Source organism: Saccostrea cucullata, unplaced genomic scaffold (assembly GCF_032062105.1).
Source record: "Saccostrea cucullata isolate Sc308-1 unplaced genomic scaffold, CSIRO_AGI_Scuc_v1 ctg2520, whole genome shotgun sequence".
Classification (NCBI taxonomy): Eukaryota; Metazoa; Mollusca; class Bivalvia; order Ostreida; family Ostreidae; genus Saccostrea; species Saccostrea cuccullata.
The window spans coordinates 18,415-45,467 of record NW_026935674.1 but is presented as its reverse complement, the minus strand read 5'-3'; the positions used below and the strand labels follow the sequence as shown (position 1 = coordinate 45,467).

Below are 27,053 nucleotides of genomic sequence, written 5' to 3'. Positions count from 1 at the left end.
ACACCAATATCAGCAGAGGTCCGAAGGCCCAAGGGCTGATAATTGGTCGAGGGCTGATACAGTATGTGATATGGAAAAGGGTAATTATGTATTTTTTCTCTACAGCTGTATGTATTATGCATATGAAAATCATATTTTACAGAAATTTATGTAAATCTGCTTTACTTTTATAGTGAATAAGTGTATCTGAACATGTTCGGAATCCTTCAGTTCAAAAACATGAGGATCCCAGGAAACTACGTGTTGTTGGCCATTGTTCCAATTTTGAGGCTGGTGTCTTTTTACAGGATTTTTAAACAAAGCTGGATTCACTATATAAATAAAAGAAACATGAAATAAAATATATATTGAGTTTTATCATAGAAAGTTAATAAACTTTTATCAAATGCTTGAAATTCATCTTCTAATGTTGTCTATGGAATAGAATGCAACCTGTGTGGACTTATTTATGTCGGTGAAACCAAGGGATCGCTTAACAAAAGAATATCAGGTCATCGATTTCAAATAAATCATGGTGGTCAGCAGCTTTTACATTTTAATTCACCTGATCATTCTATTTTATCAATGAAAGTTAGAATTCTCGAAAAGATTTATCACCACACAAATAGTCCGTCGGTGAGTACACCTTTCCGTAGACAACGAGAAGAATTTTGGATTAGAGAACTAGGGACAGCCTTTCCCTATGGATGTAATGACAATGTCGATAGTGTTGGAAATCTCTCAAGCCCGCAGTGTAATAATGTAAATGTGATGTAAATGTTTTGTATATTGTTTAATGGACGTTGAGATTGAATACTGTTCGTTATCTCAATATCCTTCTTCATCAAAAAGTTTAAATTGAAAAACCAACTCGTTAAATTAAAGTCAGAAGTCTTCCATGGATGGGATTTTAATTTGAATCACGAAAGCCATGAAACAGAGTGAGGCAACAGGCTGAGTTTATTTTAACCTTCTTAAACACCCAATTTTATGTTAACGCCCCCAAAATCTACCTGATTCAAGATCAATAATTTACCGCCTGTCAATCATTAAAAAAACAATAGCTTCTGATTTGATTGACAGGCCAGCTACCCGTGCTACTTGATAGTCTGAGTTTGTGTCTTTTGAAAACGATTGCTTGGTCACGCGTCAAACACTTTCATGTAGCCGCCTTGTATACACGGGGGTTAAAAAAAGGAATCTTGGTAATTTTTTTTTTCAAAAACAATTGAGAGCAGATAATTACAACATGATTTCATAAAATATTTGCTTTCAATCTCAACGGTTATATTGTATTTTAGGCGATATGTCGTCCAAGATATCTGCTGTAGAATTTAGAGCAGTCCGTGCACAGAAACGCTATTTGCCGATTAAAATTGGAATATGATAAATAAGAAAAGATATATTAGCACAAACGGCATGGATAAAAAAATTCCTTTATCCAATGTTTTATCAATGTATATTTGAATACAATCTCCACCATGTTCCGTTGTAATTGAAATGTCAGAAACATGCGTTTCGAGATTGTAACTTTTAGTTCGAATTTCCTAACGTCTGTCAATACCCAATATTCGAAGTTAAAAAGTGAACATATAAAGCCAAAGATCAATTCTTAAAAGTATAAAAGAAATCTTGCAAACAGTAAAAATTTTTAAACACACGAACACCCGGAAATGGTGAATATTTTCGACACTATTGTTGGTCAGAACGTAGGCAAAATATATTCCTGCGGCACATTGTATATGTTCACAAAACGGATAGGCCTATGAATGGAATATTTTATTATTCTTTTAAATTTTGATAGTTACACAAGTTTAATTAAAAAAGGAATGTTTGCTTTGTAGTTTTACTCTGTGTTCTTGTCTTTAATTTTACATTTTTTTTTAAAATAGAAAAACGATATTTCCTTATAACTTTTTTTCTTCATTAAATATCGCTGAAAGTATAAATAAATAAACTTTATATTGAAATATTTCAATTATTTCAAGCAGTTTCACTCCGATTTAAACATGAAACACGGAATGTTGACCCTGATCACCAGACACAGACTTCCTGTGTAATGCTACGTGTATATAGATTTTTGACATCTTGGGTATTGGGGGTCTCCAGGCAAATAACACCACTGTTACTTGGACCACTCCCCCTCCTCAGGTAACCGTACGGTAAAAAAATTGGGTCTTTAAAACAGTTGGCATTTTGCAAATATTGTCTCCTGAATAATCTTCAATTTAAATTTAAAAAAAATATTTTTTGACATTCGATATTTACTGTGTAGTAAATGGCATATTTGTCTTTCTTTATAAAATTGGTGTTCTTTAAATTTTATCTGTTGTGCCATTATCGTTCATTGGCAGATTTCTAAGATGAAATGCATCTGTTTTTTAGATAAAATATCATTTTATGACCCGGCCCTTCCTTTGAAGGGAAATATGTTTCTCTGTTTGTGTTTTGTATTCTCTAATCTTAGAAACATACATAAGAAATTCTATTTAAAATTATTGAATTAGATTGATTATTTGACTTTATTTATGTAATACCTATCGTATAGAGTCCTGTATGGTGTTGTTCCTGTCCCTTGTTGTCTCTAATGATGACGTTGACCGTGATGTCATCAGTTATGTTAAATATCGGAGTGATACAGATGGCACTGTAGTTTGATTCTCGTTTGCAATGAAATAACGTCAGCATTGGGGAATATTGTATCTGGATAACATCGTCTTGGTTAATGCACGGTCCGCTTATCACTAAGTATTGACCTCCCAGCATCGGACCGTGCCTCGGTGAAATCAGCAAGTTGCCTGTATTTTAAAATATATATAAATATAATATATACATATGAAATTCACAAGAACAAATCAAAAAAAGTTCGGATAATTTACTAGTCATTTCGCTTTAATTGAAAATGGCAAGGATATCACGGATTAAAGTGTCTTTCGCCTGTTCATGCATCTTGTAGCTAAGATATTTTTTATATTTGTTTTGGAGTTTTTTTTTGTTCTGTAAAGTTATTCGACCTGTTCGTTTTTAATATCAAAACAAACTTCAAAGAAGTAATCTGCTTAATGTCAGTCGCTGAGATTAGCGAATGATATCATTAATAATGTATTACATAGTTTTGCTTTCAATAAAAAAAATCACGACAGTAGAAAATGGCTTATCTTGAAATGAGCCAAAAAATGCATTATTGGCTATGTTAAGTTAATTTCAAGCCTTATCTATAGTTGTTGTTTGGAAAATTAAATTGATCGTAACACGAGCAAACACTAAGGAAATATGTCCCTGTAAAAATCAATATCACCACACTATTTTATCAGACCCCGGTAAAAACGAAGGGGGTTTTAGGTTTCCACCCCGTCTGTCTGTCCGTCTAGCTGTTCCTCCATCTTATTGTAAGTCTGTTCCCCTTGCTTTTTATCTAAAACGCTTGCAGATATTAAGCTGATTTTTGATATGAAAGTGAATACAGAAGTGAGGTACAGATTAAGTTTGGATTTTGTTGAATGAATCGTTGAATAATCATAAAATCTTTGTGCACAAGTGCAAATTACAATTTAGTTTCAATTGAAAAAAAATTAACGAAAGAATAAATGAACACACGAAGTGATAGACAAAAAGTGGATCCCTGTATAGCTCATCCGCATGGTGGTTTGAAAAGATAATTTAAAAAATTCCAGCTGTATGAAAACATCATCTTGGCTAATATCTACCAAAGCATCATATGATATGGTGACTTATTAATTACTTCGCACCTTGTGTATTACAGCCACCGTTACCAATCTCAGCGGCATCAATACGAAAAGCGAACTTTCCCGGTATTCCAATATTTGTCATGTGGTTAACGTTGACGATGTCTGGAGTTCTAGAGGCATCGACGACAAAAAATACTTTGCCATCTCCTGCATTAAAACCAACCTACATAATAATATGAATAAGATTTTCAAATAAAAGATCCTTTCTGAAACTTTTTAAAATCTTAAGATCGTTACCTTTAATAAAGAAATTAATAAAGAAAAAGTTAGGTCTTTCAGTTTGAGCTAATGATCGATATCAAAAACATTGATAAACATATACTATAAAACTTCATGATAAAAATTTGAGTTTGTTCCGTCCTATCAAAAATTTATCGTGGCAGGGAATGAACGAGTTTGTTGATGATACAAAGGTTTATTGACAATCTCTTTTAAATTTCGCAAAGTCTACGATCGATACGATTGCCTTGTTAACAAAAAAGTCTTTTAATGTTGTTTTTTCGAATATTGTCTGGCAGTATTCCTACAAATTGTTAGGCCAATGTTTTCATGCTGCATTGTCTACAAATATCTCTGTTTTCCCGATTATGACAAGGAGCGCACGGCGACAATGGCTGGTAGACAGGGGATACTCCTTCAAAGCACATGATCTCACTTCTGGTGTTTTCAGGGTCAATGTCTGCACTCAGTTTCAAATGTATATTAGATAGAGTAAATCTACTTTGTGTTACCTTTAGATTAAATTGCTCTTTTTTCCTGTAGGTCGTTTGATTTTATCATAATATTTCGGACTTCAGAAATCAAAGGACCTTGTAATGAATCAGAATTAGTTAAGTGGATTGAAATAGGTTTTTAAATCACCCAATCAAATCATATTATGTGTAGCCAATCAGTGTTGATATTTTAGCCAATCAAATCATTAGAATTAATTAACCAATGAGTAGCAATTAGGCATAGGAGAAATAGTATAAATACAGGGATCAATCTTGTTTCGTTTACTTTTGGTGTAACTCTTTGTCGGAGTTGACTTGGGAAGGGTACCCGGGCTGTGTCGGGAAACAACAGAATTGTTAGTTAGACCACTCAGCCCAGGGACCCAGTTCCCTAGTGTCTTTGTGACTAGCTATGGTGTCTCTGTGACTTTAGCTTGTGTCTTACCAAAAGTCGTGTCCTGTTGATAGCTATGGTGTCTTGGTGACTTTAGCTTGTGTTTGTGTGTCTTTAGATGTATCTGTGACTTTGTGATTTCTATAGGGTGTGTTTTAGGTAGTTGCAGATTGTGTCGGGAAACAACAGAATTGATGGTTATACCACTCAGTCTGTGCTGCAGCTACAGAGATAGGTTTTATATTTGATCATTGGTTTGATAAATTATTGGTGATTCTTTTGTTACAGTTCGTTTTCATTTGATTTGCTAATCATTATCCAGATAGGACCAAGGAAAATGTTTATATAGTGACTTTCAGTCAGTTGTTCGCCTTTGTTATTGAAGTTTGTTTTAATTCGCTATAAACGTGATTCTTAGGAAGGAAACCTAAGCGAACTTAATCATTTATCATTTGTACATTGTAAGAACGTTTAACTCGGGAAAATTTGTGAATATTAATTAAACGTATCTCGATATGAGTTAAGTCATGTTATGGAGACAAATAGAAATATGGTCCAGGAAAGATAACTCTCATGCAAATGTATATAACTGCTTAGCCACATCCATTACACATGTGTATTTTGCTCTTCCTTCGTCTGTTATCCATTGAAGCTTAGCACTGAATTTGCAAGGGATTTATTTCGTTAGCATAACTTATACACAGACGTTTAGTGAGGACAAGAGACATGTGAGGCGTTTTTGAAAGCCTAAATTACTTTTTTGATAAATTTGAGTACATGCAGTGATGTTTTGTGATGCTTGATTAAACACGCGGGAACTGAAAACAAAGGACTGATTCGGAAGGATTTATCTTTCCAACTCAGGTATGAAAACATTGATATTCCTGGCTTTCCTTGAATTTCATCAGACTTGTAACTAAATATTCTTATACTGGCAAACTGATTTTCAAGCAAGATAACAGAAAACAACCCTGACTGCAGAGATATTACAATTATGGCACACATATACAGAAGAGAAAATAGAAATCACGTGACCAAAACATGGCAGCATCAAATTTCCCAAATGGAAGTCAGGGAAGATCTCAAAAGTAATTTAAAATTTTTCAGTCATAATGGGAGAACTATGAAATAGCTACACAGCTCTGTTTAAAAAGATGACACCATAAGAGTTGCATCATGATTGAGTATAATGGGAAAGAATGTTTCAAAATTTACAAGCATCTCAACATAGTAGAACAAGACTACAAGAAAACAAAAAAAAAAAATACTGGAAGCCATGTGAAAACACTTTGAACTGGAAAACCGATCCTTACTTAAGGGTTTATCCATATCACTCTACATGTGAACTACCAGGGCATACACAGCTCAAGTATCAACATCGGAAGTGGCCCCCAACAACTGCATTAACCGAATGTTCAGCAACCATGGCAACAGACGTTCTACAGCATCGCATGCATCATGTGTAACTCTTGGCTCTTCGTTGAATTTAATTCCTTAGTCGAATGGCAACCATTGCAAGTCACTCAGGTAATAGATGACTTTTATATAATTTACAAAAATTATTTCTCCTTGCCGGGTCAATCTGGGGTCAACTGGCATAAAACACTGTTTTCCCTCACATGAGGTCTATAAATTTTATGAGACAATGTCTTACTAATACAGTCGGTATGAATATGTCCGTTTATCCCCTTGCATGGCATATACGCATTTCTACGCTTCTGACTTGAAAAACAAGTATAGTGTGAAAAAACATTCATAACTTCGTCAATACTGGAAATATCAGAATCAATCTTGCACCGTTGGAAAGAGAAAATAAAAACGGTAAAATAATGTACAAAAAAATTATTGGTTCTACCAGTGTTTTGCTAGCTTGAGTAAAACTTTGCACACTATTTGAGTGGTTTTGCCATTATTGAAACCAATGCAGGGATAACATTTTATTTGTAAAAATGCTAAATCCCTATCCAATCCCCCCAAAATACTTCAAATTGGTTTGTAAAAAAAAGTACAACATGTTCATAATTTTCAACACAACAATAAATTATTTTTTTGAACTGTTTAACTAAGCAAAACAAAAAAAAAACAAAAAAAAAAAAAAAAAAAAAAAAAAAAAAAAAAAAAAAAAGAAACAAAAAACAAAAACAAAAAACTAGAATGAAACTCATTATTTGATAAATAGAAATTCAATCATGATTATGGTGTATTTCGTTGCTATGGCAACTGAAATGAAATTTTATAATCATTTTCAGACACAACACAATACCTGCTTTCAGAATATATATACATTGATAAATATAAATAATATACACAAACTACAAGAAATACGCCAAAAATGCATTGTAATCTTCATATCAATTTGTCTCGAAATGCTTAAATCTTTGCCATTGAATGGGTTATATGTTGCCCAAACTGAGGCAATGCAGAAATGGATCAAAGTTGTTTGACAGAAGGTAAAGGTCGAAAATACTATGAAAAAGACAAAAGCATTACGCCGACAACGGGGGGTTAACTCTCAGGAATTCGTTACTACAAATTCCACACAAGGGTGAAGCTTTCTCAAACATTAATTAGTGTTACTCATGATTGGACAGCACATGTCCCACAGCAAATAATAATAAAAATATGGACTAAGGAAACATAGGATTCTTTACATCAAAAAGGATGTTGTCAAGAAATCAACTCACCTAATTTTCTCAGAGTTATCAAAGAGAAAACAATAAGTAATGAAAATATTTTCGAGTTATAATTGAAATTACAATGTTAAACTAATAAAACGGTTTCCATACCCTTTTAATGCTCCACGAAACTCTATTTAGATACTTATATCATTATATCCCAACTTGTAAATATTTTTACCATACATATATATATATATATATATATATATATATATATATATATATATATATATATATATATATATATATATATATATATATATATATACCAAAAAAAATAATTTACAATTTAAGAGTACATTCTGATTTTGAATACTCTCAAAATAAATGTACAGAAATCAAAAATGAAAAGTCCTGAGGACGTTATTATAGAGGAGACTGTTTAACATTCTCAGGCATGTGACCTAGCGCAGTCCACGGAGGGCCATAAAATCTTACAAATTCTGGCCATTGAGGAATGAGAGATCTTTCCGTGCTGTCACCTACCGTTACACTAGACCTCAAATAATACGGTCTCATCCATCCGTAGGACCGGTCGCCACACTTCGCAGTGGGATTCGAACCTGCAACGTTTTATCTGCCATTGAAACTTTAAACTTAGATGTGTTAAGGACGTTCGATCCTCATATTTTGAGCGTATTTTGGTCATGTCCTTTATTTATAAAATTCTGCATCATTTTTAAGTTCTAACATTAAATCTGAATTCTACAGTGCAAATTTGTTTCGGATTCATGTTTCATTCATTCATTATCAGCTGTTTGTGTACCATGTGACCTTTATGTGTAGTGTTGTGTATGACGTCACGTATTTGAGTGTTCTTATTAAATGATTAAATTGATCACACGTGTTTTCGATGGCTCGTCTAAACATGGTGTCAGAAGTGGGATTTCAGTAATTTTTCCTGCATATTTAGCGGACAGATAGATTAAGCCGATAACAGAACCATGCCTCGTTTCAACCCTCCGGTAGTTTTAACTTCAGCAACCCGACAGAGTGGCTCGACTGGAAGGAGAGATTTTCGCGCTTCAGAATGGCGTCGAAGATGAACAAAGATGACCCCGAGGTCCAGATCAGCGCACTCATTTACGCAATGGGTAAGGAGGCAGAGCACATTTTTAAGTCACTACAGTTCGAAGATCAAGATGATAAGAAGAAGTTTGACAAAGTCTTCAAGAAATTTGACGAATATTTCATTCCAAAGAGAAATATTATCCACGAACGAGCCAGATTTCATCAGCGCGCACAACAACCCGGTGAGTCAATAGAAACTTTTGTTAGAAACCTCCACGAAATTTCAGAATAATGTGACTTTGCTGACAAGAAGGAGCAGATTAGAAATCGATTAGTGATAGGAATTTCTGACAAAGAACTCTCTGAGAAACTACAGCTCAGATCAGACCTGACACTTGAGAAAGCAGTAGAAATTGCGCGGCAATCAGAAATGGTTAAATCACAGATCAAGGACCAGAGTGTGTCAGCTACAAATGTGGAGGCAGTCCGTAAACATAGTGCTACAAGTCAAAGTCCGAGGAATTTCAACACTGGCCGAGGCAGAGGTCGAGGACACAGACACTCAGGTGGGCGTGGTAGAGGTAGCCATCACACCACAGAACAAGGTCAAGGCAAGTGTAACAAGTGTAATCTACGACATGCAAGGGATCATTGTTTCGCTAAGGGAAAACAGTGCAGACGGTGTCACAAATATGATCACTTTGCCGTGTGTTGTAACCAGAATAGCATAGCGGAAATAGTACATCCAGAACCTGGAGGATTGTATGCAGAATCGGGATTCCTTGGCTCGATCACTACTTGTTATGACGATGAAGCAGCATGGAAAGTGAACCTGAAAGTCTGTGGGAAAACTATACCGTTCAAGATCGATTCAGGAGCAGATACCTCAGTCATGGGTGAATCAACTTACCGTGAGCTTCAGTACCCACCGAAACTGAAATCAGCCAACACCGCTTTGTTTGGGCCTGGAGGACGAATTGACTGTCTTGGAGTTTTCACAGCTGAGGCTAACTTTAAGGACCAAAACTTTGCGTTTCCAATTCATGTTATTAGAGGAACGAGCAACCTTTTTGGACGATCAGCTGCACACAAGTTTGGACTTATAAAGAAAGTTGACAGTGTTGAATCAAGTTTGTTTGGAAGTTTCGGACTAGTGAAATGTGAGCCTGTAAACCCTTAGAAATGATGCTAAGCCGTACTGTTTAACAACTGCCCATCATATCGCATTTCCACTGATGTCAAAGGTAGAAGCGGAATAGAACAGACTCGAGAAAGAGGGCATAATCGAAAAGATGGAGAGGCCAACGGACTGGTGTGCGCCTATGGTGCCAGTGCTGAAAAAGAACGGAAATGTAAGGATTTGTGTTGACCTAAAGAAACTTAATGAAGCCGTAAAAAGAGAACATTACATGCTTCCAAATCTCGACGATATCTCACCAAGACTAACAGGATCAACGTTGTTTTCAAAACTTGATGCATCAAGTGGGTTTTACCAAATACCCCTACACCCTGATAGCTGTGAATTGACAACGTTCATAACACCCATGGGACGTTACTGCTTTAGACGAGTACCATTTGGAATTACATCGGCTCCAGAAATCTTCCAGCGTAAGATGACAGAATTACTACATGGAATCAATGGGGTGGAAGTTATCATTGATGATATTCTGATTCACGGGAAAACTCGCAAAGAACATGATGACAGGCTGGACACAGTGCTACATAGAATCCAGGATTCGGGACTCAAATTGAACCGTGAAAAGTGTGAATTCCGTAAGACCGAGATAGAGTACTTTGGACACGTTATTTCATCTGAAGGTATCCGACCAAGCAACAGTAGAGTCGATGCCATCAGACAGATGGAAACTCCAACTAACCTTACAGAACTACGTAGATTCATTGGAATGGTGAACTACCTAGGACGATTCATTCCTGAGCTAGCTTCAGTGATTAGCCCAATGACAGATCTGCTGAAATCCGGAAGTGCCTGGTTATGGGACAAAGCTCAAGCTAATGCATTCAGTCGCGTGAAGGAATTACTTACTTGTGCTCCAGTTTTAACATTCTACGATCCACGGAAGCCAATTGTCGTCAGTGCAGACGCCAGCAGCTTTGGCTTAGGAGCAGCTCTTTTCCAGCAGGAAGGAGACGAATTCAAGCCAGTCGCTTATTGTTCTAGGAAACTGACCAGTGCTGAGCTGAAATATGCTCAGATTGAGAAAGAGTGCTTAGCTTCACTTTGGGCTTGTGAAAAATTCTCGCGTTATGTAGTGGGACTGAAATCATTCAAGTTACTTACAGATCACAAACCCTTAGTTCCTTTGATTAATATGCAAGACTTAGACAAAGCACCTTTGCGTTGTCAGCGCATGCTTATGCGACTACGAGGATACAGCTTACATGCAGAACACGTTCCTGGAAAACACCTTATTGTTCCAGACACCCTCTCAAGAAGTCCGTTAGGAAAACCAAATGAGGGGGATACTCTTGCTGAGGAAGTCGAATGTTATATTGACTTTGTAGAGAATACAAGACCATTGACAGACAAACTACTAGAGCAGATGCAGCAAGCTACAGAGGGAGACAGCACCCTTCAAGAGGCAATCAGCCATACACGCCATGGATGGCCGAATCACATGAATTCGATTTACAGAAAGGAGTTACGAGACTACTTTGTTACACGCAGTGAACTGTCAGTGTCGAGAGGACTACTTTTGTACCGAAATCGCATTGTAATACCAAAGACTCTCCGAGATGAAGTTCTAAGGAGCATACATGATGGACACCTTGGACTTGCTAAGTGCAGAGCAAGAGCCCAGGATTCCGTTTGGTGGCCCGGCATTACTTAGGACATTCGCAACCTGATTAACACTTGTGAATTTTGCCAAACTCACCGACCATCACAACTGAAAGAACCATTGAAGTATACCCCCGTTGCCAAGTCGACCATGGCAGAAGGTTGGTGCAGACTTGTGTGAATTAGATGGAAAACACTTCTTAGTTGTCATAGACTATTTCTCCAGATTCATAGAGATAGTGTTCCTACAGTCTATCACCAGTGCGCAAGTTATTGGGAAAATGAAAAACATGTTTTCACGATGGGGAATACCAGAGGAGCTCGTATCTGATAATGGAACACAGTTCACTTCAGAAGCTTTCCACGAATTTGCAGTAAATTACAAATTCCGACAGACCTTTTCGAGTCCTCATTATCCGCAATCCAATGGGGAGGCAGAAAGCGCCGTAAAGATTTCAAAGAGAATTCTTCGCCAGGATGATATTTTTAAGGCATTGCTATCGTACCGCAATTCACCAATTGAAACGACAGGTCAAAGCCCAGCTGAACTCATGATGGGACGAAAGCTACGCACAACTGTTCCTACACTACCAGAAAGACTAGACCCCGAGTGGATGGACCATGATGATGTGTATCTCCGTGATCAAAGATACAAGGAGCGTTATAAATCCGGTTATGACCGACGTCATAATGTGCGTCCATTGGAGGAACTTAAGCCAGGAGATTCAGTCAGAATCAAGACGAACAAGGACAAACTATGGCTTACGCAAGGAACCGTGCAGGAGGGAGATCCAAACACGCGTTCGTACATCATAGAGACGCCAAGAGGTTCGTACCGCAGGAACCGTCGACATCTTCAGAAGACCGACAAACTTTCGTTCTCTGATTATAGCAATCCTGTAATTCCTGCTGAGACGTTTATCCCTGATGCTGACCAAACACCACCAGTTGTTGTTAAGGAATCGCAATCGCCACAACAGGAGCCTAAAATCGCGTGCGACATTCCTAAAATTCCACAGTCACCAAGACCAGGAGTGGTGCAAACGCGCAGCGGACGCGTCGTCCAACGTCCAAAGAACCTTGATGATTACGTTTAAATATAATGACATTTGGTTAAAGATATATGTGTTTTTTCAGAAAAATTGAATGTTTAAGCTTGTTTGAATTGATTATGTTTTTGTAGAGTTGTTTGTATTCTATGTTCACATGAAATAAGTACCTTTTAAATTACTCAGATAATGCATGTTCTAGTCAAATGTATATTCTAGTCTAAAGATAATTTTGTTTAGAGTTCATTGTATTTCCTTAGCTGGGAGGGAAAGATGTTTCGGATTCATGTTTCATTCATTCATTATCAGCTGTTTGTGTACCATGTGACCTTTATGTGTAGTGTTGTGTATGACGTCACGTATTTGAGTGTTCTTATTAAATGATTAAATTGATCACACGTGTTTTCGATGGCTCGTCTAAACAAAATTTAACTATATTCAATGAAAAAACCGCGATTAAATTCCATTCAAGTAGAATTAATCTAGGGACTATATTTTGTGGCGGAAGGTTTTTTAGACGAAAATGATAATTTTTTTCTATTTTGAACTATTACAGTACTGTTAATTTGGGACTCCTATTTTTCCATCCTGGTTGCACAAAAAGCTGATTTTTGCAGTGAAATGTGTTATGCTGGTTCTGAAATATCTATTAAATTATTTCTAATGAATTCTATCAACAAAGTATGACAAATATAGTAAATATATTCTGAAAATCCGGGAAAAAATTGAACCAATTTTAACATAAAATTGACACTTTTTTAGTAATATCTAAAAATTTACATCATATACCCCCAATTTTGATGTCCTTTTCTATATATTTAAGATAAATTTGACCTATTTGCTTAAAATAAGAAAAAGTTTAAGACTTTAAAATAATTTTCTTGCTTATTAAATTTTCAATGCCAGATTAATAACTTTTTATTAGTGCAGAAAGGTCAAATAATTGATTATGCGAAGCAATTTGAGACTTTTTCTTAGTAACAATTTTTAATTGTCTTTTTTTAAACAAACTTAGATTTCATTTTGTTTCAAGCTTTAATTGGATAAAAATATTGGAGGGAAAACGTCAAAAATTTAATTTTTAATTAAGACACAAATTTCAGCGCAAAAAGGTCATATTAAATGTACTATATCGCCAAAAGAAGCGTATTGACCCCCATTTTTTGATTTGAATTTAAATTAAGCTATGTATGTAGAAACTAAAAATATACTTGGCAAAAAAAGTTTAAGACTTTAAATATCAGGATCGAACGTCGTTAATTCTTACTTGAGCAGGTGTCCCTCCAAGGCCCGTTCTTTCATCCCCGCCACTGAATTTTCCCGTTGTCCATTCAATTTGTCCATAATTAAAAACAGTGAACGAATGTTGGCCGTTTGTAATAAGAATCTCTTGAAATGTATTTCTCTGCAAATTACATAATAATATAGTAATGCACCTATTATAGTGGAGTACAATGTTGAATTGAATAGAAAGTAAAGAATAATGAATCTTTACCTTCGTGCATGGAGAACAACCGAAGAATGCAACATTATCCCAGGTAGCTATGAATACCCAAGTAGCTTGAAAACGGAAGAACTGTGGGAAGTATGTTCTGACTTCGTTTGTTGCTCTTTCTAGTATTGTTTGATTGGTTGACTCTCGATACCAGACAGTCCCTCCTTTTCGTGTGTCGACATCAGCCCAGAAAATTGCAACCAGCCTTCGGTCGCCATCCAGTGGGAAGGGATTCGGGGTATATGTTGAAACCGTTTTCAGGAAAGATATGACACCATTTGTGTTGACCTAAAAGTTAAGTAAGAACTGGTTTTGCGTCACATGCAACCTTTAATTTATCCTGCAAACCCTGATTGCATGAATAAATTAAAGTAAACTAATAAACCAAAGCTATATTCAGTCAGTGCCTTAATATCGTCATGAGGTAAACCCAAAAACTCAAACCCTCTTTCACCATTCCCAGAAGGTAGTGGTAGACGGCGAGGTTTCTTCATCCATCCCTGTTATATCTGGGTCCATTGTGCACAGTTCTTGGTCCCAACCTTTTTTGATTATATTAAGAATTTACAGGAGCAATTTAAGTCACAAGTTAGGCTCTTCGCAGATGATACTGTTACTACAGATTGACAATGTTGTCATGCAATGCTCAAAAAGAACTTCAAGCAACTAGAGCACTGGGAGACAATATGGGATATGGAATTCAATCCAATACCCGATTCGTACCAAATACAGACTTAATGGTCAGGTGTTAGATACTACCTCATCAGGTCGCGGTATCTAAGTGTCGAAATATCTGATAAACTGAATTGTTGTAAGCAGATCAGCCAAGCAACAAAATAGCCAACAGGTCCCTTGACTTTTTACTTAGAAAAATGCCAAACAGGAACCAGAAGTTTCGGTCAGCAGCATACAAGGATGGTAACCAAAGATATTGGAACCCTCACTTAGTTACACAATTATACGTACCAAACTGAGGCAGTAAAGCTCAGAGTTGCAAGATGGGTAATGTCAGATGATAGTAGGATATCAAAGTGAATTGTGTATACTACACACCCTAGGTTTGCAAAGTTTGCAATTAAGGAGGGCTGATTTCGTACAAGATCATACATGGCCTTGTAGTCACCACCCCAGTTCAACTTGTTCCCTCTACTAGGACTACTTGGTCATCTTTTTTCTCTTTCTTTGGACGGATAGAAACTACAAAAAATGTTTATAAATACTCTTCTTCCCACTCACTAAATAATTCAGTAGAATAGATTAACGGGCAGCTTTGATTCACTTCTAGAAGTTGAACATTTTAAACTGGAAATGAGCAAACTGATAACCTCATACCTTTTAAATTATATACCAGTGCTTTTATATCTTTTAATTATGAATACTGTTTTCTTTAATATTTCCTAATAACTAAATACTGTACAAAAAACTATTTTCTTTTCACCTTGAATTTTACTTTACTCTATTTAAAAAAAAAATAAACCAGTTTTGCACCCTTCCAGTGTATTTGAGGGTGATTTTTTCAGTAATCAAATCCAAATGGTGTCCAGTCACTTCGTACACAAACCGAGTCGTACATAGATAGATAGATAGATAGATATTGCGCCATGAATGCCATGTAAGTAAAGATGTTAGACATATTATTCGAAAAGTTCGTCGACGTCTGTCATATCTTTTTTATTTGATGTCATATGCTATCCAAATTTGGAAGAAATATTTTAACAATAACTTTAAATGATTTGTATAAATCATTATTAAATATCGGAATTTATTAAAAACTTATCCAGATTTTACAAACGCAAAATTTGCATCGCGGACCGAAGCAGGTCAAAATTTAGTTACAAACAATAACCTAAGTAATGTCTGTTGTCATATTCTCTATATAATGGAGCGAAACGAAAAATAACTTAGAAATTCAAATTAAGAATTGTTACATCGATTCGTATTCCAAATTATGGCTGATTATTTTGCTTTGTTGAAAAGAAATAATTTAATTTCACTTGTATCAAGCAATTTCATTGGCTGAATCATTCAGAGGAACATATAACATTTTGTATAACATAACTTGCCTACGTCACAATGAGTTACGTCAAAAACGTACTACTCCTCTTGACGTTAGTTTTAAAGTATAATAATTTTGAAGCCTTTTTCCGGAGGCAAAATAGTCTCATTGTCTGCACTGAAATTAAAGTATAATAATGAAGCTTATTTCAACTTATGTTATCCGATATAACAAAACTTGGGGCAGTTTACGCTTTCTTATAAACCGCTTCGCGGTTTATAAAGCGTAAACTGCCCCAAGTTATGTTATATCGGATAACATAAGTTGAAATTAGCTTCATTCCTTAAATAAACTTGAGAAGATACTTTGTGAGGTAGTTCTTATTGAAACTGACGAATACGATGACGTTTTCGAACGTCATGGAGCATTAAATCACGATGTAGTTTTGTGCTTTTTCCCAGGAAAAATCCTGAATAAACTCAAAAAATGTTGGAAGAATAAAATATTACATGTCACAAGCAAGTTGTGCATGCGTGTAAAAATAGTACAGGCAGTATATCAGTGACAGAAACGTTGTAGGATGAGGACAATCTGTGAAGAAACGGTTTAACTGTAAGAATCTGAAAACTTTAAAAAGTTGGAACGTCAAGGAAAGCTTCAGAGTTGTTAATCCTATGAAAGCACTAAATCCCTTATAAAGGAAATTATAAAACAAGAGCAATTCTTAAAAAATGCATATCAAGTACTCAAAAAAGGATTTATTTAGAGGACAATGGATTTTGTATAGAAATAGTATTTTTAGTCATTCTGGACGCTATCTTTTGACGTTCAATTGAGTGTGCTCTGCAGGTACAAAAAATGTAGCTTTTAGAATGAAGTAAATTAATTTCTGTTAAATCAAATAGAAGGACACTTCACACATCGACAAAACAAATAATTTTACACATCATGTGGTGCTTAATTAAAAGTAAATGAGTAATATAACAAAGATCGACGTCGTCCACGAATTTTTTAAACAACCCTTCTACAATGGCTACTGTGCAGGCGCGGATCCAGAAATTTTTCAAAGGGGGGGTTGAAGTATTTTTTTAAAAGGGGGGGTTGAAGGCGAAAACAGTTAAAACGTACGCTGTACACATACATATAGTTTAATAACTCAATAGATTATCGATACAGAGTAGAGTATGGTTTTTGAAAGTGGGACTTTTATCAATCTGGGAAAAAGTACTTGTATACATTACCAGAAAGTTTTTGAAAAAGAAAGGAAAATAAGTCTCCGAACCTGAAAATCCTATTTTGTAAAGGGGTGGGGTTTTATTTTGTTTTTACAACCGAATTTCTTTATATATTACAACATTAGCCTTTCACCTTACATTTTCTATAGTAAAAACACAACTAAAAAATTGGAACTTTCTTATTTCTCTTTCATTTTTGCAAATCCAAAGGGGGGGTTGCAACCCCCGTAACCCCCCCCCCCCCCCTCTGGATCCGCCACTGTTGTGTTAAGATCTGTTCTTTTTAACGTGTAAGCTGCAGAACTGTAACTCTAGAAAAAGATATTTATAGACCAATCGGCTCACGCTACCCATTTAAAACTAGAGGTACTGTGAGCAATGGGCTCACTAAATGATACCCCGCCTCCAATTTGTGTATAAATGGCAGTGTCCATGTTTTGCTATGGAAAACCCAAAATATGTGTTAGATCAAAAAGTAAAATAAGAGGTTCACAATAGCAATATGTAATAAAGATTCTTTGAAAGTTTCATCAAATTTCATTCAGTGGTATAAGAGAGTTGCGGATAAGAGATGGCTACCCTAAAGCGTAACGGACGGACGGACGTACAGACGGACGAACGAACGGAATTAACGATTACTATATACCCTCCCGCTTTTCAAGCGGGGGGGGGGGGGGGGGTATAATAAACTCTATATTTATTGAGTACAAAAAGGTGCGCTGTTTTTCGATATCTCCATGTTTCTGAACAGTCATCTCAAAATATTACTAACCGTATGTTCTAAACATATATTCTTTCAGTTTCACTAATGAAACATTCCTTGCGACGTTATTAATAGCATCCTGGTCCTGAGATCATCAGAAATATCATCTATTTATACTGCCATTTTGGAATTGGTTTGCAAGATAATTCGGTCCTACAACTTGGTGCAGATGTCAAGTACTAGAGTACTCTATAGAAAAGTAATGTTTTTATTTAATCTATCTTTTTCGCGAATGAGACAGGACTTTAGGGATATTTAATCAAGATTTAAGCGTAACTTTTTCTTTTCTTCTGAGTAATATAACAAAGATCGACGTCGTCCATGAACTTTTTAAACAACCCTTCTACAATGGCTACTGTGTTAAGATATGTTCTTTTTAAATTGTAAGCTGTTTTGAGATTGATAATTGCTTGCAAGGACTTGGTATACTGAAATGAATCGCAAAAAAGCTTTATCTCAGTGCTTTATAATGAATGATTTATTTTCACCTTTTATCTAAACTAAAGTATATGGCAAAAACTATAAACCCCCGAATGTTTGATCACGGGGGCATACAATGAAAAAGAACAGTCAACATGCAGATATGTGAATTTAGTTTTTCCATTTCGTTCATTTTAAAGCTAAAATTATTTGCAAATCATTCATTTAAAAGCACTGAGATAAAAAATGTTTGCAGACCAAATTCCGTTTTTCCGATGCATGGTTAATATTGCCCGATCCATTGTGATTTCTGACTCATTAAAATAATCGTTTTAAAGTGATATTTTCTCAATAAATATCATTTTATTTTGTCAAAATTTATATTTTAATTACCTACTACGGGTTTAGTTCTTTTTAAGTAATATTTGATTTGTAGCGATATCGCTAGAAGTTGTTGTTGAATGAGGGTGTTTGATTATGCATAATGCTTTATAATTCAGCAATTTCAAGACTGTTTCTAAATTTGTCTTTGTAGGGCAAAGCATGCTTTCACTGATTACTTCTTATTAACAGGATAGCAGAATGTATCTAACGACTAGTTTATATTTACACTGTATAAAACATATTCACGGACAGATAAATAATTAAGGTAATTTGAAATAAATATTATAGCATATATTATTTACATGCACTACAGTATATCGGCATAATGAGTCTTTTTGCTCCCCGAAATATAAGATTAGATGATTCAAAATAAAGTCTTAATTGATATGCTGCATATAATTGTTTAACAGATATAAGAAACCACATTTAGATGCTGATTCTACAAGTTAGTATTGAGAAGGATACTGTAAAAAAATCGTCATAGCTTTAGGCTTGTAAGCTGACTTGCCTGACTTGGCTAAAAGCATTATTATATTTCATTCATATATTCTGGTGTCATTCTTTTCAAAACCTTGAAAGCAAACGCAGTTTTTTAAATACCTTTTCGGTACTTTATTTTTTTTTTCTATTCCGTTCAATACCGGTATTTTAGTATGCGTATTGTACATGTATGAAGCATTTTCTATCATGCAAAACACCCTAAATCACACCAAAATCATTAGTACTGAAAGGTAAGGAGCAAATTGTTATTTGTTTTAAATTTGTAACTTAAAAAATACTTTATGAGGTAAAGATTTGAAATTTTTATAAAAACGTTTCATTATTACACATCTAAAGACGTTAATGGTAACCTATAGCTAACAACCAAGTTATATGATAAACGTGACGACTTTAACTTTTCTATCGTCAACTTCCTTTACTTAAGCAGCAATATACCTTAATCACCTGCATACGGAGTGTGTATACCTCAGTTAATTCGATTCGCAAGAGCATGCTCCGCAAGAGCATGCTCTACGTATGAACAATTTCTTAAACGAGGTCAATTTTTGACAAGCAAGTTGATGAAACAAGAATATCAGCAGTCTCGTTTAAAATCATCATTTCGTAAGTTCTATGGTTGATACAATGACCTTATCAGCAAATACAATTTATCACTGATTCAAATGCTGACCGACATTTTTCATACTAATTGTTAGTCAATTATATATACACTGAATTGATGACGGATTTTCCCATTATTTCACGATCATGACAATGAGCACACGGCGGGTGTGACCGGTCAGCAGTGGATGCTCACTCCTCCATGGCACCTGCTCCCACCTCTAATGTTTCGGAGGTCCGTGTTTACTCTGCTCCCATTTTGTATAGTTTTATGGACTTTGATATTAAGAGGCAGTCCACCGAAAAACCAGGCATTATTGTATTAATAGGCGGCACATCGAATGTGATGAATATTTGGTATTTTATTAAAAACAATATCAATGTAGTCCAAAAGGAATAATGTAACTGAAGATTTGTTTGAAAATTGCTTATTTAGCAAAATATCCTTTTGTTTTGTGTTTTTGAATTCCCCTATATAAACCATTGAAAGTAGGTAAGAAACAAAGAGCTGTAATTTCTAATACAATTTTAACAGGACTATAATTCACACTTAAATAAATCTAGAAATATTTCATCTTCTTGTTTAAAAAAAAATAAAATCATTGGGAAAACACTTTTAATAGAAGTTTTCTGGCAAAAGATATAGACGTTTTAATGAAAATTTGCGATGCAAGAGTTATCTCCCGTGGCATCGGTAAATCTGCTAAACACATTTTCATCGGAATCCCAGTGAAATATTAAGAATCGACACACTAAAGAAAATTATTAAACAAAAAATAAATAATTTATTTTCAAAATATAATTCATTTTCGCCTCAAAACATAATATTTAGATTAAAATTGGCTATAATATTCAGGTTAACGAGGCCCGATCTAGTTGAAAATTACGAAAACGACTTGATAAAAAATTTTAATTTTTGGAAATATTTTTGTATGTATTATGCTAAGAAAAATTAGAATGAAATTTTGTTACCTTGCCTTTATTGTAGTCAAATGGGGACACTGTCATGATATGGACAATTTTTTCGTGTTTTTACACACAATTACATAGTAAAACTCTCCAATAAACAAAGAAATTTAAAATTAAAAAAAAAGTACATGATGAAATGCTTTGTTTTTCACATATATCATGCAATTTTCAATCTTCTTATAAAAAATCAAAAGAAAATTGGAGGTAGCCTTTATTGCAGTGAAAAGGGGGCATATCAAAACACAAAATTTGGATTTATTTTATTCAACTAGATGAAATAAGTCGCCATGGGTACACATATCATCAACATTCAACAAACGATTGTAATACTGTATTATTTTCTAAAATTAATAAATAATTCTTACATTTTGAAATAATTTTCTCTTCATGCTTTATTTTTTTCTTAACGCGCGACGTTGTTATACGTGGGAAAAAAAGGGGGGGGGGGGTAAAAGACAACTTATGACGAATTTTACTAATATCATGTAATATATAGAAATAATAAAATATTTCGGGAGTTGCAGTTAAATGATTCATGGACTGATTGTTTTTAAAATCAAGTTAAAGCATGCATATTTAAGTCCTCAATAAAAAAGGATGTGTATAAACACTTCGACATGTTCAAGACTAAAATCGTTTATTTTTGGTTGTAGTGTTTATTTTTTCTAACTCATAAATTGAAAAAAAAACCCAGTAAAATTAATGAATATGTACCAAGAAATTGATACCTCAAAATAAATCATGTTCCAAAGTTGTTTATCAATTAAAAAATATTTTTAAAAACATGTAAATAATAAAAATACCAACTTTCAACATGTACAGTCTATAGAGCTACCAGGTATGCAAGATCAGCGAAGCATTTTAGCGCAATTTGACGTCATTTTAATTGTGACGTTATTGTGTTCAATTGTGACGGCAATCAAGGGTACTGTGACGTACCTGAATCGACGCTGCGTTAAAACGTATGAGCAGTTCAAGTAGATCGGGCCTCGTTAAATCCACGTTTCCATTGATGTATCAGTGACGTCATAATTTTGCGTCACAATGAAATAGTTACAAGTTTTCCAGAGAAGTTCGTAAATTCTTTACGTAAAATGTAAAGAAAAATATTTTTTTCAAAATGATTTCTCTTTTTCTGTTTAATTACTCTTCAGAGTGCATTATACTGAATGTTAAATAATATTTTAATATCAAAATGTATTTTACACAGTACAAGGGCGGAGTCTCAGCAAGATGACGTTTTGATAAGTAATTTTATACATGTCCGAGACCTACTTTTTTAAAATTGATTTACCAGGATATGCGTTAAAATAATTAATGAAGTGTTTATAATGAACATTTCTTATAAAATTGGGAATCAATGATGAATGTTTTAGATTTACGCAACATTTAATTCAACGAAGTTGGTAGATATAAAAACTAAAACATTCATCCATGCAATCAAATCAAAATAAACGATCTACAGTACGATTAAAAATGAAAAAAAAAAACTGAAAAATAAGTTATAAAATATATTTATTGAGTTAAATTCACTGTTGAAAACCCGACTATAATTTGGCTCTATAACGGAGGGTGGTTTACTTAAACATTTTTTTTTTAAATTTATTTTTATTCGGCGATTGAAACGATCACATGCTTATATTTAATATGGAGTATAAACCTGTGACTATGCTGACAAATACTAAATGTTTTCACGTTCATGAAACCATTTTTTTTTTTAAATAATGAAGCAATGACCCCGCACCCCCCCCCCCCCCCCTTCCGCTTGCGATTTATCGGCTGTTGAATAATTATACTATACATGAAAGAACTATTTTCTTATTTATATAAAATCAAATTTTGTAAAAGAGGAAAAGGCTTTACAGATGACAGTTAAGAAAAAAACTTAGATAAAGTCGAGACTGTACACATAAATATATTTCTTGCATTTAGGCAAATTTAATTTTCTACTGATAGAATTTACTATTTAATTCCTGAGACAAATAAAAAAGAAATTTTACTTGAAAATAAGATGAATAATGAAGCTAGAAAGTTGTCTGCTCTGGTTGTTGCATAATGCATGCACAAATATTTTTTTTAAAATACCTAGTATCTATTAAGAAATCAGTCAGATCAGATCTTCATGTAAGTAAAAGACATTGGTAATTTAAATAATACATACATTTGAATCTATCGTTACACTCATTTAAAAACAGTCAACTGACTGAAAAGAAATAACAGACAAGCATTTTTTTCTGATAAATTAATATGAAGAGCAAAATTTAGGAAATTTTCTAAATTTACGGTAAAAACCGATCCCGATTGAAATAAAACCGATCCCGATCGAAAATAATGCAAAATTAATAAATGTATCAAACTAAAGGCACCTGCCACCTATATAATATGTTAAAAAAATAAATCAAGTAATTTCTTAATCATATTACAAAAAAAGAGGCAAATTTGACATTACTATTTTAGTATTTTCTTCTTTATACAATTCCGGTCGGGATCGGTTTCATTTGTGACAAGAATAGATATGGGTTACTCCATATCCAAAGATATTCGACTTTTAGATTTAATACAGTTTGTATGTTTAACAGTGTTTATAATGACTTTAATACAAAAAAATGCACTGTCTAATTATGGAACTGGTGTAAATTTCGTGAGTCCGTAGCATTACGGTCACCCAGTGTCCTAACAAACAGTACACATACCTGTGTCCGCAAGACCAACATTAGCCTTGGTCTACACACGTGCGATGGAGCAGTCAAACGCATCCAGCGAGCTCGGAGAAACACGTTTTGTTTTGCCGAGAAGTTACGATGGCAGACAAAACTTTTCTTAATTAGATCATATGAATACGAATTCTGATTAATAAAAATTATACAATCCCTGTTGAACTATAGTTTGTTCTATCATTTGCATCTGCAACAACTTGTGTTTAAAATGGCCGGGTTAGGAAAATCAGGACCGGGTCGGAAAATTCTAAACTGAAAACGTTTTTGTTTTGAAAATTACTGAAGTATACTAACCATGCTAATGTAATCGTCGCAGAAATTACTTACATAATTCAAGTTCTGTATAAAATGGTATGCTGACTTCAACACGAACCCGAATCTCCGACCCAGTTCTCGTTTTGCTACACATTTTACATACCCTACAGTTTACCAAGTGTACACACGAGCAGAATCCGGCCAGGGATGGAAAATTCCGTCATTTAATAAAACACACACAGAATGATTTTTTTTTCTTTAAGAAGAAATTGTATGATAATTAATGGACTATAAACATGTACTTAATACAATTGTTGATATAGTATTATCAATTCATCGGTGAAAAGATATGAATCGAAGAATGACCTAAATATTCTCTGTTATCAAACATGTAAAAAAAAAAAAAAAGGCTGAGGAGGGAGCGAGCGTAGGAATATTGATATTTTTTATTTGCATTTCGGGGGGAAAGTGATTTTCTAATAATAATTTGACGTTATTTTTGATTTTTATAACGTATGACATACACAACTTTACTCTTATCATGAACAATAATGTTTTATCTACTTATCATGATGGGACTATTTTGGTCGGACCAATTTGTGTGAGCCGCCGCTGAATACAGTAATATATCTTGCATAAATAGTATGCACTGATCGAATATATTAAAAACTATAAAAAAAAAAATAAGTAAATTTGACTCCTTTTATTTCTTTCAACATACATTATCCCAATGATTTTATTGAATGACCAAAAAGTTTGTACTTTGTATTTATAAAAATATAAGTAAACAAAAATGTCCATGTATTGTGTTGGGTTTTACAATGTAATTAAAATTGGATACTGAATTTAAACATTTACTTGCTAAACTCAAATTTGGACCAGATAAGTTTTTCTAAAGAAGTATAAATTGGAGTCTTATTCATTCATAAAATAAAAGATAAAAGTATGTTCTATAAATAATATTCATGGGCACATCCACCTCTGGAGTATCTGTTACATATAAAACAAAATAAAAAGGTAGTATTTTTTTTATACACTCATGTTGACCTTTTTGCACTTAAAAATAAGCATTTACCAAAACTAGGACTAAAAGAGCACTATAAAATTTTTTGATGTTGTCATGTGTAAACACTTACTTTAATAAGTCTACATGCAAAAAATAATTAAAATCCATGACATGCGATGTGCCACCCATTGCCTGGTTTTTCGGTGGACTGCCTCTTAAATACTATTCGTTATCTCCATATCCTTCTTCTAAGACTTCAAAGAACTTTGAATCATACTGAGATGCATAAAATCAAAATTGTTGAATAAAAAATGTCAATTTCAAGCTTCATTTTGTGACTTTTTAAAAAATTAAATAATAATTAAATTTATACTTCCTGGTTGAGTAGTGGGTATTCAGAAATGAAATAAACATATTTATGCATACCTTTCAAAACATTATTTCAGCAGTAGTTGTCTGAGGTTCTTTCACATTTGTATAATTCTGTCGGACTTGCTTTTCAGAGGAAATAATGCTTATTTTCTGTGAAAATTCTTTCATAAGGATTCAAACTATAAGGACCAACAAACGTGTTCATTTTTATAGTTATACGCTGGACGTAAAAAATAGCTATAAAAACTCAATAAGCGAATCGCATGCAGATTTTTAAAATTTTCAGATGTTTTTAATGACAATAAATTTATTAAACTCTCAATTAATATAATATTGACTGTTCAAAAATCCATGTTGTGAGTTCTATTTAATATTTTTAGCAAGTAATTTGTAATCAGAACAATATTTCTATTCTTTTATAGTTTCATGGGAAGATACTTTCACGCACACTGCAGAACTAAGGCGCCTGGACTATTATAACTTTTCTGTACTTAGTATAACACTAATAATTACTCACAATCAAGTGGTCGTGTTGATGGTTAAAGAATGGGAACTGTGTTACTATGGGAATATCCGGGGAACTTCCGTCATCGTTTTTACTGACTGATATGTCTCCAGCATGAGATCTGAATGGATAAAATTCAATTCCAAAAATTCCAGGAAAAACATACAAAAGCAAGAAAGCGATCTGCATGTCTTACATGTAGTAGATCATAACGAATGGATTTCTCTCTCCGTGCAACAGCGTCTTATATACAACACCTGATTAGATAAGAAGAAAAAAACACTTTACCTTCCTTTTCAAGGGTAAAACAAAATTTATGTAAAAAGACGCGTTATTAAAAACCTGATCTAAAGAAATTTAATTTGTAATAAATCTTTATATGTCTCAGCATGTGTCTTTATATTGGCCACAGTTTACCAAATACTTCAATGATATCTGAAACACCGCTGTTTGCAGTGCAACATGCTTTTAAGATCCAATCTCAAAGAAGAAAAAGCCTTCTACCTTATATATTTATTAATTTAATTTGATCATTTAGTATTCATTTGATTAATTTAGATCTAAATAAATGCTATTTCTTTACATGTATAGGTAACTCTCCGGTCTTCTTCGATTTTATCTATTATCAATCCAGATGTTTTTTTTTATTTCATGTTTTTAATGAAATTTAGAAACAATGTTGTAATTATGCACCCGTAAACGAAGTTTCGGGGGTATTATTAGTTATCCAGGTTCAATCAAGGGTGTACGGGGATTTACCAAGGGTTGTATTCCATACACCCTGAGGCCGAAGGCCGAAGGGTGTATGGAATACAAGCCGGGGTAAATAACCGTACACCCTTGATTGGACCTGGATAACGAATTTATTTCCTTTGTACCCATAAAAATGCTTTGTAAACATGATTTTTAGCTTTTATCATAGAGAATGTATGCATTGTGACGTCACGTTTTATTTACACCCGGCTCAAGTCGGGTGCACGGATATTTACACCCGACTTTGTAACCAATCAAAGCTCGTGTTACAAGCTAGATAGGAAATAATATTAGTTATCCAGGTTCAATCAAGGGTGTACGGGGATTTACCCCGGGTTTTATTCCATACACCCTGAGGCCGCAGGCCGAAGGGTGTATGGAATACAACCCGGGGTAAATCCCCGTACACCCTTGATTGAACCTGGATAACGAATTTATTTCCTTTGTATCCATAAAAATGCTTTGTAAACATACAGAGTGTATCCCAATCTATCGATAAGATATTTATCATAGAGAATGTATGCATTGTGACGTCACGTTTTATTTACACCCGGCTGAAGTCGGGTGCACGGATATTTACACCCGACTTTGTAACCAATCAAAGCTCGTGTTACAAGCTAGATAGGAAATAAATAGTTTTTGTCGTGTCTGTCTGTCTCTCTGTTTGTCCGCAAAAACTTTAACCTTGCCCATAACTTTTGATTTAGTGGAG

General features: G+C 34.2%; 1 protein-coding gene across 1 annotated transcript in view; it reads right to left on the bottom strand.

The window, feature by feature from the left end:
- LOC134243551 (uncharacterized) overlaps window positions 1-25,777 on the bottom strand; it is a 31,373-nt gene extending 5,596 nt beyond the window's left edge. Inside the window, exons 1-6 of the mRNA XM_062725803.1 lie at window positions 25,601-25,777; window positions 13,866-14,153; window positions 13,638-13,775; window positions 3,729-3,891; window positions 2,517-2,777; window positions 166-311 (exon numbers count right to left, since the gene is read on the bottom strand). Coding sequence (XP_062581787.1) covers window positions 166-311; window positions 2,517-2,777; window positions 3,729-3,891; window positions 13,638-13,775; window positions 13,866-14,153; window positions 25,601-25,777 — 1,173 coding nt within the window. The remainder of the gene's footprint in view (window positions 1-165; window positions 312-2,516; window positions 2,778-3,728; window positions 3,892-13,637; window positions 13,776-13,865; window positions 14,154-25,600) is intronic.
- Window positions 25,778-27,053: the final 1,276 nt, after the last annotated feature.